This window comes from Ostrinia nubilalis, chromosome 30 (assembly GCF_963855985.1).
Source record: "Ostrinia nubilalis chromosome 30, ilOstNubi1.1, whole genome shotgun sequence".
Lineage (NCBI taxonomy): Eukaryota > Metazoa > Arthropoda > Insecta > Lepidoptera > Crambidae > Ostrinia > Ostrinia nubilalis.
The window spans coordinates 6,079,472-6,092,108 of record NC_087117.1 but is presented as its reverse complement, the minus strand read 5'-3'; the positions used below and the strand labels follow the sequence as shown (position 1 = coordinate 6,092,108).

Here is a 12,637-nt window from a genome sequence, read left to right as displayed (position 1 = left end):
AGTTACTAGAGCGAGCGCGAGGGAGTCACTAGGGCGCGTGCGAGCGACATTCAAAGACACTAGACAGACTATAGGGCAAGCGAGGCACAAGGTTGCGAGCTTAGTCACTAGGGTGCTTACGAGACAACGCCGGCTTCCGCACCGGCTACATCTACCGCCACCCGCTCGTCAAGGTATGACGTCATCACAGCTGGCCACTAGGGTGCGAGGGAGACACTAGAGTGCGAGCGAGACAACGCCGGCTTCTGCACCGGGTACATCTACCGCCACCCGTTCGTCAAGGTAGGCCGTCAGTAGCAGTAAACTCGCACACTCACTGCGGGTGCCCGTCGCACAGTCGCGACAGCAACATAATTACGCGCGAGCGATAAGGATGGGTAGCTTGGGGTCATTGGACGGGATTCTACGTGCTCACGGACCAGGCTTTAGTAGCAAGCAGGTCACTAGGGAGTGAACGAGCGAGGTCATTAGACTGCGAGCGAGCGAGGAAGTTGCTACAGCGCGAGTGAGACACTAGGGCGAGACGCTAGAACGTGAGTGTGACGCTAGAGCGTGAGTGTGACACTAGGGCGCGTACGAGACACTACTAGGGCGGGACGAACACTAAGCTGTACAACTAGGGTGTGAGTGAGATACTACTAGGACACGAATGAGACACTAGGGTGCTAGCAAGTAACTAGGGTGCGATAAAGACACTATTGGGTGCTAGCATGACACTACTAGAGTGCTTGAGAGATACTAGAGCGCGAGCGAAGTACTAGGGCGCAAGCGAGTGATACATTAACACACTACAGAAATACTAGGGGGCAAGTAAGACACAAGGACGCCAGCAAGACACTAGGGCGCCACTATCAGGGACACTAGGTCGCGAGCAACACACTAGGGCACGAGCGAGACACTAAGGAGCTCTTAGTCTGCGAATGAAACCCGCATTGAGCACTAAGTTCTTGTTTTTACCAAATATTCTTACTCACTGATTATTTTATCTTTCTTCCCACAGAACGACGTACCGCGACCTAAGAACGATGTGGAGGTGCCTCCTGCTGTCTCCTCGCTGGGATACTTGCTGGAGGAGGAGGAGCTCTACAGGCAGGGGTCAGTATTTGGTCCTTTGTTATGACATCCCCACAGAGAGACGTGCCGACTTAGCTACTAAAGCCATAAGCAAGCGAGACACTAAGCCGTGAGCGAGACTCTAGGGCGCGAGCGAGACACTAGGGCGCAACCAAAGTAAATACAAATGAGTAGGTCATCTTCATAGAAACGCACCGAGCGCGGTTTGTATGTGAGCGCGCCAATACGTATGCGGTGCGCACGCACACACTGACAAAATTTAGCGTTGATTAGCGGTGAGTTGCTAATCAATTCAATCAATGATCAATTCAATGAATGAACGAATAATAAATTTCTATGAAGATGACCTACTCATTTGTATTTACTCTGGTGCAACACCTTGATATTGTTCGCGTCAAGACGCGAGCGACACTGAAGGCACGAGGAGGCGAGTAAGACCTTACAGCGTGACACTAGGGCGCGACACTGTAATGCGAGTGACACACTAGGGTGTCTCAGGGAGACACTAGGGCGCGAGTGAGACGCTAGATTCTCTAGGAGGTAAGTAAGACGTTACAGTGTGATACTAGGGCGTGTGTAAGCCACTAAGGCGCAAGCGAGACACTAGGGCGCGAGCGAGACTCTAGGGCGCGAGCGAGACTCTAGAGCGTAAACGAGACACTAGGGTTCCAGTGAGGCACTAGTGCACGACAATGTGGCGCGAGCAGGATACAAAGAGACACTATAGTCTTTTTCACGTAAGATGATCCGTATGACATTCAAGGTTATCCATATTACGCATACTACGCAGAATATTTTTGAAAAAATATTTGTATTTTATTAGCAATATGATAAAAAAGAATTAACTACTTGTCTTGAAATATATAGTAAAATCTGAATCTATTGATAATATTTTAATTAAATACGATGTTAAAATATTTTTTATTTAATGTACGCAATGTGTGAAACGGAATAGATTTAGTGCTGGGGTATTTCTTGTATAATAAAATCGATTATTTCCGCGGTTCATTAATCGATTGCAGTGAATACTTAGTTATTAAAAACATCACAAAAATCAACTATATTTTTCGATTATTGACTTTAATAAACGCATTGAAAGTAAATTAATAGTTTTTAATTTAAAGAAACAGAACCAGTACTTTTTAGGAATCGTTTTTTTTTAACACGAACCATAAAATTTGAATATTATCAATAAAAAATTGTTACAATAATATTTGTCATTAAAAAAAACATGTTTTTTTGTTAAATAACACCTATACAAAAATTTCTCTAAAAGTAGGTTTTACTAACTCTTCGAAAAAAATCGATAGATAAATCGCTATGGTTTAGTTATGTGACATCTCTAAATCTTTCAAACTCGAAACGTCATACGGATCATCTTAGGTGAAAAAGACTATAGGGCGCAAGCGAGACACCAGTGGGCTTAGTATGAGTTTACATCAATCGTTTTCATTAGTGACTGCGTAAAATGATGACATTAAATGTATGACGGATTGTACAGTGACCCTAGCGGATACTTTCAAGAATTAAAATCTTTATAGATTTTTTTTAAATGCGCTCACCAGTTTGATGTAAACTCGCACTAAGCCCTCAGGAGGCAAGAAGGTCGTTACAGTGTGACACTAGGGCGCCACAATATAACGCGAGTGACACGCTAGGGTGTCTCAGCGAGACACTAGGGCGCGAGCAAGACACTAGTATGTTATTGTTTGTTGTGTCATGCTTTTATTTGATTTTTATCTCATATTATCTGTTCCACAGCCTGTGGAAGAAAGGCCAAGGCAAGACCGGCGAGCGCACGCGCTGGCTTAACTCGCCCAACGTGTACCAGAAGGTCGAGGTTCTGGAGACCGGCACCAGCGACCCCAAGAAGATCACCAAGGTAGAATATCTTAGAGTCGAGGCCGAGTAGGGACACTAGGGAGCTAGGTAGTTGTGTCTCGCGCAGCGAGAGTTGAGACGAACGCGATGTCCTAGATGTGCGACGAAATACGACTTGTCAATTTCATATAATATAAGCTGTCGTCGCGGCTCCGACGCGTTGTCTAATCGCCGCGGCTCCGTCGTGTTGTCTAATCGCCGCGGCTCCGTCGCGTTGTCTAATCGCCGTGGCTCCGTCGCGTTGTGAAATTGACAATCGCGGCGATTAGGCAACGCAACTTGTCACCCAGTGTGCGCTGTCGCTAAAGCGACACGACGCGACATGAAGCGACGCAACGCGACATGAAGCGACGCAACGTGACATGAAGCGACGCAACGTGACATGAAGCGACGCAACGTGACATGAAGCGACGCAATGCGACATGAAGCGACGCAACGCGACATGAAGCGACGCAACGCGACATGAAGCGACGCAACGCGACATGAAGCGACGCAACGCGACATTAAGCGTGAAGCGACGCGTGTTGATCGCCTCAACTCTCGCTGCGCGACTTTACCCACGACGAATAAGCGACTAGTACTACTTTTTTTCTCGCTCTAAAAACGTATGTCGTAATAATTTAAGCTGGTAAATAAACATGGCCGAATGACACTAAAAGTAATGTGAATGAGTTATTATATCGGACCTAAACATGTGTACCAGAAGATCGAGGTTCTGGAGACCGGCACCAGCGACCCCAAGAAGATCACCAAGGTAGAATATCTTAGAGTCGAGGCCGAGTAGGGACACTAGGGAGCTAGGTGGTTGTGTCTCGCGCAGCGAGAGTTGAGGCGAACGCGATGTAATCTAGGTGAGCGACAAAGCGCGACTTAAAGCGACACAACGTGACATGAAGCGACGCAACGCGACATGAAGCGACGCAACGCGACATGAAGCGACGCAACGCGACATTAAGCGTGAAGTGACGCGTGTTGATCGCCTCAACTCTCGCTGCGCGACTTTACCCACGACGAATAAGCGACTAGTACTACTTTTTTTCTCGCTTTAAAAACGTATGTCGTTATAATTTAAGCTGGTAAATAAACATGGCCGAATGACACTAAAAGTAATGTGAATGAGTTATTATATCGGACCTAAACATGTGTACCAGAAGGTCGAGGTTCTGGAGACCGGCACCAGCGACCCCAAGAAGATCACCAAGGTAGAATATCTTAGAGTCGAGGCCGAGTAGGGACACTAGGGAGCTAGGTGGTTGTGTCTCGCGCAGCGAGAGTTGAGGCGAACGCGATGTAATCTAGGTGAGCGACAAAGCGCGACTTAAAGCGACACAACGTGACATGAAGCGACGCAACGCGATATTAAGCAACGTAATGCGACATTAAGCGACGCGACGCGACATGAAGCGACGCAACGCGACATGAAGCGACGCAACGTGACATGAAGCGACGCAACGTGACATGAAGCGACGCAATGCGACATGAAGCGACGCAACGCGACATGAAGCGACGCAACGCGACATGAAGCGACGCAACGCGACATGAAGCGTGAAGCGACGCGTGTTGATCGCCTCAACTCTCGCTGCGCGACTTTACCCACGACGAATAAGCGACTAGTAGGTACTACTTTTTTTCTCGCTCTAAAAACGTATGTCGTAATAATTTAAGCTGGTAAATAAACATGGCCGAATGACACTAAAAGCAATGTGAATGAGTTATTATATCGGACCTAAACATGTGTACCAGAAGGGTGAGGTTCTGGAGTTCTGGAGAGAAGTGGAATTTGGTAGTTGTACCTTCGACAAGTAAAGGCTGATTCATATTAGTCAGACGCGTTGTGTCGTGACGCATCCGAACAGACAGTAAATACAAATGAGTAGGTCATCTTCATAGAAACGCACCGAGCGCGGTTTGTATGTGAGCGCGCCAACACGTATGCGGCGCGCACGCACACAATGACAAAATTTAGCGGGGATTAGCGGGGAGTTGCCCCGTTTCATACATTCAGTATGGTAACGTTTAAATTTGTGTGTCGTGCCGTGTCGTGATGGCTTCTGATGTGTCACATATTAAATGTATGAAACAGAGTATACATATTAAATGTATGATGGCTTCTGATGTGTCATCATGACATAAAAAGTCGGACTAATATGAACTTCCTAAAGTTCGGTCGCCGAGCAGATAGCTACCCATCCTTATCGCTCGCACACTCACTGCGGCCGCTCGTCGCACTATAATTACGCGCGAGCGATAAGGATGGGTAGCTTGGGGTCATTGTACAAAATTGTATCTGCTCGGCGACCGGACTTTACTTACTACTGATTTTGTCGGTCAAGAAACGTAGTCGCTTTTGCACATTTGATTAGTGGCAGGTTCTTTATACCGGCTCCGTTTTTCTCAAAACAAAGAAAAAAAGTCACACTACACTACGCAAAATTACATAGGATGACCGCTATAGTAATTAATTAGCCAATACATAGTTATTGGCCAATTTGCCTAAAATTAAAAGAAACAAGCCTAATGGAAGTTAATAAGAGAGGATATTTTTTCTGAGAAATACGCAGTCCAATGTAGTAAATATTTTTGTCTCTTACTTATTAACAATCCAATATGCCAATAACTATGTATAGGCTAATTACTATAGCAATCACCCTAGTTACATTCGAGAATTTTGAAAGATAATAAAATAAAATAAAGAGAAGGCCATTGAGCCATCATTATACTCAACAGTGCGGATGACGTTTGCCAGCTTTGACATGCGTGACGTTTCTGAGCGAGAAAATAATTGACAGTCGCTTCTTGTCGTGGGACAACTGCCTAAGGCCTTTCATACGCTACAGATGGGTAGGTACTTGGCACCACAATCAATTAATTTTTTTAGCTGTCAAAACACACCAATCCCATCATTTGTATAGCAACTCTTGAGTTATGACGTCACATTTCCGATAACTATTTAATTGAAGTGTGGTTTATAAATAAAGAAATTGGTTAATGGTGTCAAGTATCCATTTTTTGCAGCGTATTATAAAATCAAATAACGCCCTATTCTATCACAAATATGAGAAGTCATAATGTATTATGTAAGCGTTCTATATTCATATAATTTTATAGCGTTGTCACCGCCGATTTTATGTGACGGACAGTTTTTATTCTTAAAATCTTGCTGTGGGGCGTTCACAATTGTGTGGGGCGTTGTCGGGGCGTACGATTTGTATGCCCCGCTATACTGTGGATAAAGTTTTACATAAAAGAGGAATTATAGAGGCTGTTCACATATGTGTGGGGCGTTAGCGGGGCATACGATTTGTATGCCCCGCTGTAATATGGATGTAGCTTCACACAAAAAGAATTATAAAGTTTTCAAGCACTAAAATGGTGAACTTATAAGCGAATATCATATACCTAGATAGTTTCTGAGTATGAATGAATGTTTGTCACTTCACGTAAAAACTGCTCAACGGATTTTGATGAAACTACAAGAGTATAGCTTATACATCAGAGACAATGATATAATTTATACGTCAATTATTATTTAAACCTACTTTTTAAAAATCCAAGCAAATACAAAATAGTTTGCAAGAAGTTTTTGTTAACATCCTTTATTCTTATATTTATATCAAAGATTTTAAGAATAAATACTATCTGTTCAATTTTAGGTCTCAAATAATGCGGTATAATTCTAAGACATTCCAATGTTATTCTTATATTTTATATTCTTTATTATACTATAATATTTTGGGTTAGTGGTATTTATACGTACGGCGGGGTTCCAAATGTTTTATTTTAAAATCAAATCATTTCTATAGCGAGGTTTAGACTAGCAATGAAACTTGCAGAAGTTGACTTGACCGCAAGATGTCACCACTCTGTATAATTCGTTTCATCCACTCGGACGCGCCCCACCAATGTCTGGTCTCGGTCGCGCGGGGTGCGGGGAGTTTGATCCGAGCAATCCGAGCGGCATTATTGTAGTGTGCATGTGCACTCATGGATGATTCAGCGTGTACCAATAACACTCAAACATTAGCAGAAAAATGGTGGGGCGCGTCTTCGTGGATGAAACGATCTATTATAGTTTTATTGCTAGTCTAAACCTCGGTTATTAAGTTTAAAAACTTTATAAGCTGTTTTCAAAGTAAAAAAACAGCGTTTGTGTGAATTAAGTATTATTTATCTTGTCTATGCTTCTTATAGAATCAATGAAATAAATTATAGTAATGTTATGGAACCCCCCAATTAATTTTAAAACCAAAAAAATATTAGACTGTTTATATTTTTGCTTTTATATCTTTTGAATTAAAACGATTTATTCATTATTGTATAAACAGTTTCTATAGACAACTATTTAGAAATAGATGTCGTTGGTTTCTGTCAAAATGACATGACGTTTTTGACATTTGACATTACTCTCAAGATTTTTGACTCGCTACTGATCTATCAACTAAAGATACAGACATTGGCTTAATAAGCTATACATTTTTAGCTCAATTAGGTAGTTTTTAGGGGAAGTTCTTGGCCTGTATCTCACCTGTTGGTAAGTGATGATCAGGCCGAAGGTGGAAGTGAGCTTCACACGGAATCCTCAACCACGGATGAACTGGCTATCTTACCTCCAACTTAAATAATGAGCTACATAATCCTTAACTTTGAACTTCATGCCCTTTGCTTAAGATTCAAAAATCAATTGAGCTAGTTTTAAAAAATGTGAGCAAGTGACAGCGGTCAAAATGTCAGTTTGACAGAAACCAACGCGTTCAATAGCCATGTTAACAGTTTTATCTTATAGTGCTACGGTCGTTCAATATAAATATAATAATGTAGGTTTTCTTCACTACTAACGTTACACGAAAACTATAGCATGTTGTTTTGAGAAAACTAGAGAGGCGAGACGTGAACGTGACGCGAAAGTGACGTGACAGTGATATAATTGTGACAGTTGTGTGGCATAACTTTAGAATTGGGAATCAGATACTTTTTTTAACAAATGAATCGTTGAACAAAATCATATAAACGATGATTATAAATTAGTTAGAATTTACATTGACATGTCACGGGATTGGAAGTATTTTTGTTTATTTTTTATGTGAAAAGTGAATTAAATATACTGATTTTATTATTTCTCCATTTATTCCTATTATTTGAAGACTGATAATCGATATAAAATCAGAGCAGCTATATTGAAAGGTTGTGCAATATAAATTAATTTTCTAATGTCTATACTAATAAAATAAAAAGAGGGGTAATGAGAGAGATAAGGAGTGAATGAGAGAGAAAAGGGAGAGATTCAAATACTTTATTTGCATTTTAATACATAGATGAATGTGAGAAAGAGAGAAAGAGGGTAGTTCGTCAGAGAGAGAAGGAGAGAGTATAGTAGGAGGGGGAAAAATGGGTAAAACCGCGGGATGAAGATAGTTATTTAAAAAAATGTCTCAAAACAACATGCTATATATTTTTTGAAGTTTTCATATACTAGTGCGCTCAAATCCGCTCAAGAATAACCTTTTTCTACGACTTTATTATTTTTCTCTTTTTTTATACTTCAAGGAATCATCGAACATTTTTTTTATAACTAAAAAGATATTATAAAGATATTAATATATAAATATGGTGATTGTTTTTCATAGCTATAACGCTTTGCTATTGTGTGTAGTAATCAAAGATTTTTTATTAGAGAAGGTCCGATTTTTTTATTCAAAAAATTAATTTGATTTAAAAAAAATCTGAAAAAATCGGCCCTTTTTTTTCGCGTATTTAAAATGTGCTTATAGAATCTATGTTTACAATTAAAAATAAATGAAAAAGATTTACAAAAAAATCAAAAATAACTCTTTCAATGAAGCTGGCTTCTTCTCACGATGAAATGCTTTGATATAATGGATTTTTTGAAGTTTTTTGAGGATTTTTTGTGTTGTTTTTTGTGACTAATTCAATAATCTTTTGCAGTGGGTGGACGCTAACAACGATGAGGTAATAACACGTTGACTCGTGCCGTTTCTTTTTATTTCTTCTTTCTTCTTCTTTTTTATTTTCTTTCCACTGACACTTGTTCTTCGGCTAAGGGTGTGCGTTACGGAGTTGCGATTGGATAGACTTAATTTTTTTTTTGCAAAATCAAATCAAATCAAAAAATATTTATTCAGTTTTGACCAATATTTTGGCAGTTATGAACGTCAGAAAAATGTAATTAAAAAAAAGAAAAGGTAGCATTTAAAGGGCACTTTACATGTCTCCTTATCTTTTGGGCCCTACCAGCGCTTCGAGACAAACATGGCAAGTGCTGAGAGGAAACGCCAGAAAAAATATTATTCATATTCTCACTACTGGTCTCTTACTAGTTATAATCATCAGGTCATTCAGTCTCCACTGCAGGAGCACGACCCTCCAATTGACCAGAGGCAAGAGGATTTGTCCTACACTCCCCACGCTGGCCAGACGGGTTGGGGAGGCCTGATGTTCGCATGTTTGTCCCTTAGTCGCCTCTTACGATATCCACGGGAAGACTCTGTATTTTTCTTTTATATTCTGCCAGATTTACACGGCTGAAGTATTATTTATAGTTGTTGGTATTTATTGCTTCATTTTCTAAGAAATTCAAGCAAATAAATCTTCTCTATAAATCGCAACTCTGTAGCGTATTCAACTTTAGGCCAATTCTAATTATTCTTTAGTATTTTTAACGGTGTATCTTTATTTATTTTTGTTTCTTTAAGGTATTGGGCGGTCCTAACAAATTGATTTCAATATTATTATGTTTAATTTTAGGCAATAAAAAGGTAGCCTTTTTTCCCAGAGTCAATAATTTGTTATAATACTATCCAATTCGTCAGTTTCACTAAAGATTTACATGATTTGTTTTTTGTGGAGTCTTCATAATTTTATTTTGACTTATATTCAAGTGTGGATCTCCAATATGAATTGAAAAAGTTATTATAATTCTGCCTGCGACTTTGCTCGCATTCTTACATTGGTTGAACAATTATTATTTTTTTCTCTTCACAAGAATCTTTCTCCGACTCATAATTATTGTAAAAATTTTATTGAAGATTTGGTCTAGCTAGGGCATTCTCTAATTTTGCGCTTAGCAAGATATTTTGAAATGTTTTTTATTTATATAATTTATACTAACGTGGTAGGTACTCATAACGTAAGCTTCATACCATTACATTAATATTGGCGGTGTTAATCTTTGGTGCACTTTTGAATTTGAAAACAAAATTGATATCAAACATTATATCAACAGCATTTCATTTACCCTACCCTGGTATTGGAATAAAATTAACTATACATAAATTAATTTTATTCAAAAAAATCGAGTCTGTACAGTGTAGCGAAAGAGGTTTAAATGTTACCATTAAAAAAAAAGAAAAAAGTGAAATGAATTAGCCAAAAATGTTGCCAAATACAAAAATCCCAAATCCTGCACTACCTTTTTGTTTCTTCCCCATTTTTTTAATCAAATTTTTTTTTTGACGTCATATGGTTGTCAAAACATTGATGCAGTGCTGCCAACATTTTTTAATTGTTTTTAAAGTTGGCAACACTGGATTTTGAATTAACGTCAAATCGAATGCTTTGCATGATGAATGTGTTGCGTTGCTCTAATCGCAAATAAATAAATAAATGCATACTATACTGTACACGCTCGATCTACCAGGCCTGGGGAGAATCTTGGGTTACACCCATCCCATTCTAGCACTGTTTCTTTCTCTTTCTTTCTCATGCTTTCCCATTAACCACTTACCCACTTGTATATTTTTTATATGGCAACATTTTAACTAATTTGTTTCTCTTTCCCTCTCGCTACGTCGGATTGTGGACCGTATTGCGTACGCAGTGGGTTCAGGATGGATCGCCGGCGCATTCGAGCACGCCAGTCAAGATTGATACACTACAATTTGTGCCCAAAAACACGAACCCTAAGGAGTTCAAGGCGTTGCAACAACAGGTATGTAAAAATTATTATTATTAGATTGTTTAATATTAATTATACAAAATGACCACTAAAATTATTTCCTACTTTCGGCCTGATGCGTTTAGACGCGATTGGTTCAATTCGCAATTGGTCCAATCGTGAAAAATTCCAATTCTCTATTGGTCCAATTCAATTCGCTTTTTTCTGCATATATTATGTAGTAGTAAAGTTGAATAACCTCTTTATTTTTTTCATTTAGGATATCCTTCTATTTTGGACTAACTACGAATTGGACCAATAGCGAATTGGACCAATAGCGAATTGGGCCAATAACGAATTGGGCCAATAGCGAATTGGCCCAACCGCGAATTGGACCAATCGCGAATTTGTAAATTTTTCACGATTGGACCAATTGCGAATTGGACCAATCGCGCCTAAACGGGCCTGATGTAGTGGTTTGCTTACAGCCAGCGTGAAATAATTCGTGGGTCACGAAGTAATCAAAAGTAGTCAAAAAGTTCCCATCACGTCTTTGTTACAATTGGAATAAGGTTGTGTTGTCAACTTTTTGGCCACTTTGGGTGTCACGATTTATTTCATGCACACTGACTGTACCAGACTACTATGCTAGAAGTGACGGGTTCGAGCCCTGCAAAATACAAACATGTAGGGTAAGGTGGGGCACAATGAAACAAAAAAACGTTTTTTGTTCATAGAAACAAAATATCTTATTATTTTAATAAACTCTTTTCAAGAAAATTTACATTAGCTATCCCTTTAATAATCAACAATATCAAACTACATGTTTCTATAAGTAATCTTAAATTATTGGCACTTTTTCGAGATCAATTTTTTGTTGTACTGTGCCCCAGATCTGGGGTACAGTAAAACTAGGGTAGGGGTACTATGAAACAGATTGGGGCACAGTCCGTAAACACTCTTCGCACTTTGTAGTTGGGCGTATATCGCACGACCTGTCCCTCTTCTTCTCGGTTTTCCTTTTTTTTCTTGAAATACCTATACAATGTGCTAAAATTAACATTTTTCAGATTTTCTGCTTCTCATAAGTTCATATCTGCTTCATTAGGAAGCCCTATATCCGTTTTTCTTTTCCGGTTACGAACCATTGTGGTGTTTTCTCAAAACAAAAAACTTATCTTACACTGAAACATGTTTTACTGTGCCCCGTTTCACTGTACCCCATGACCCCCTTCAATAACACAAAAACATATAACATTCTTTAGGTTATAAACACCGGCCTTCGTCTGATGTCAATATTACAAGAAATATGCAAGAATTATTAAAAAAATAGCCATACATACCTTTGGTAAACAGTGTACTAATAAAATCGAAATCTTTTTCGTGAAAAAAGATACGAATTACTTTCAAAAATCAGTTTTTTTGCAAGAATTCAACAGGCAGCTTTCAAATTGAGAAAAGACAACTGCACCAAGATGGCAGTGCGAACGCTTAATAAAGCAGTGTGGCCAGTAAAAATAAATTGATAAAAAGAGGTAGAAATATTAAACTTGTTTTACTGTACCCCGTGTGTCACTGTGCCCCCTGTAACCCTACATAATCTCCTATAGGTATTTACAAAAAATACTTCAGGGTAAAATCTTGCAAAGTGAAATACGCCCGTATTCACAAACGATGCCTGCTTAAGTCAAGCAGAAAATCGAACGCACAGCGTTGAATAGAGCTCTGTTATTATTGGTTCGTGTGCCACGTTGTGACACCTCATAGTAATGTTTGTGAATACGGACGTTA

The 12,637-nt window shown here is 39.5% G+C and overlaps 1 protein-coding gene across 1 annotated transcript in view; it reads left to right on the top strand.

The window, feature by feature from the left end:
- The window catches only part of LOC135085990 (protein hu-li tai shao), a 127,542-nt gene that overhangs the window by 89,545 nt on the left and 25,360 nt on the right, over nt 1-12,637 (top strand). Inside the window, 4 exon segments of the mRNA XM_063980777.1 lie at nt 1,001-1,095; nt 2,836-2,956; nt 8,899-8,922; nt 10,790-10,900. Of these exon segments, the coding sequence (XP_063836847.1) occupies nt 1,001-1,095; nt 2,836-2,956; nt 8,899-8,922; nt 10,790-10,900 (351 nt within the window).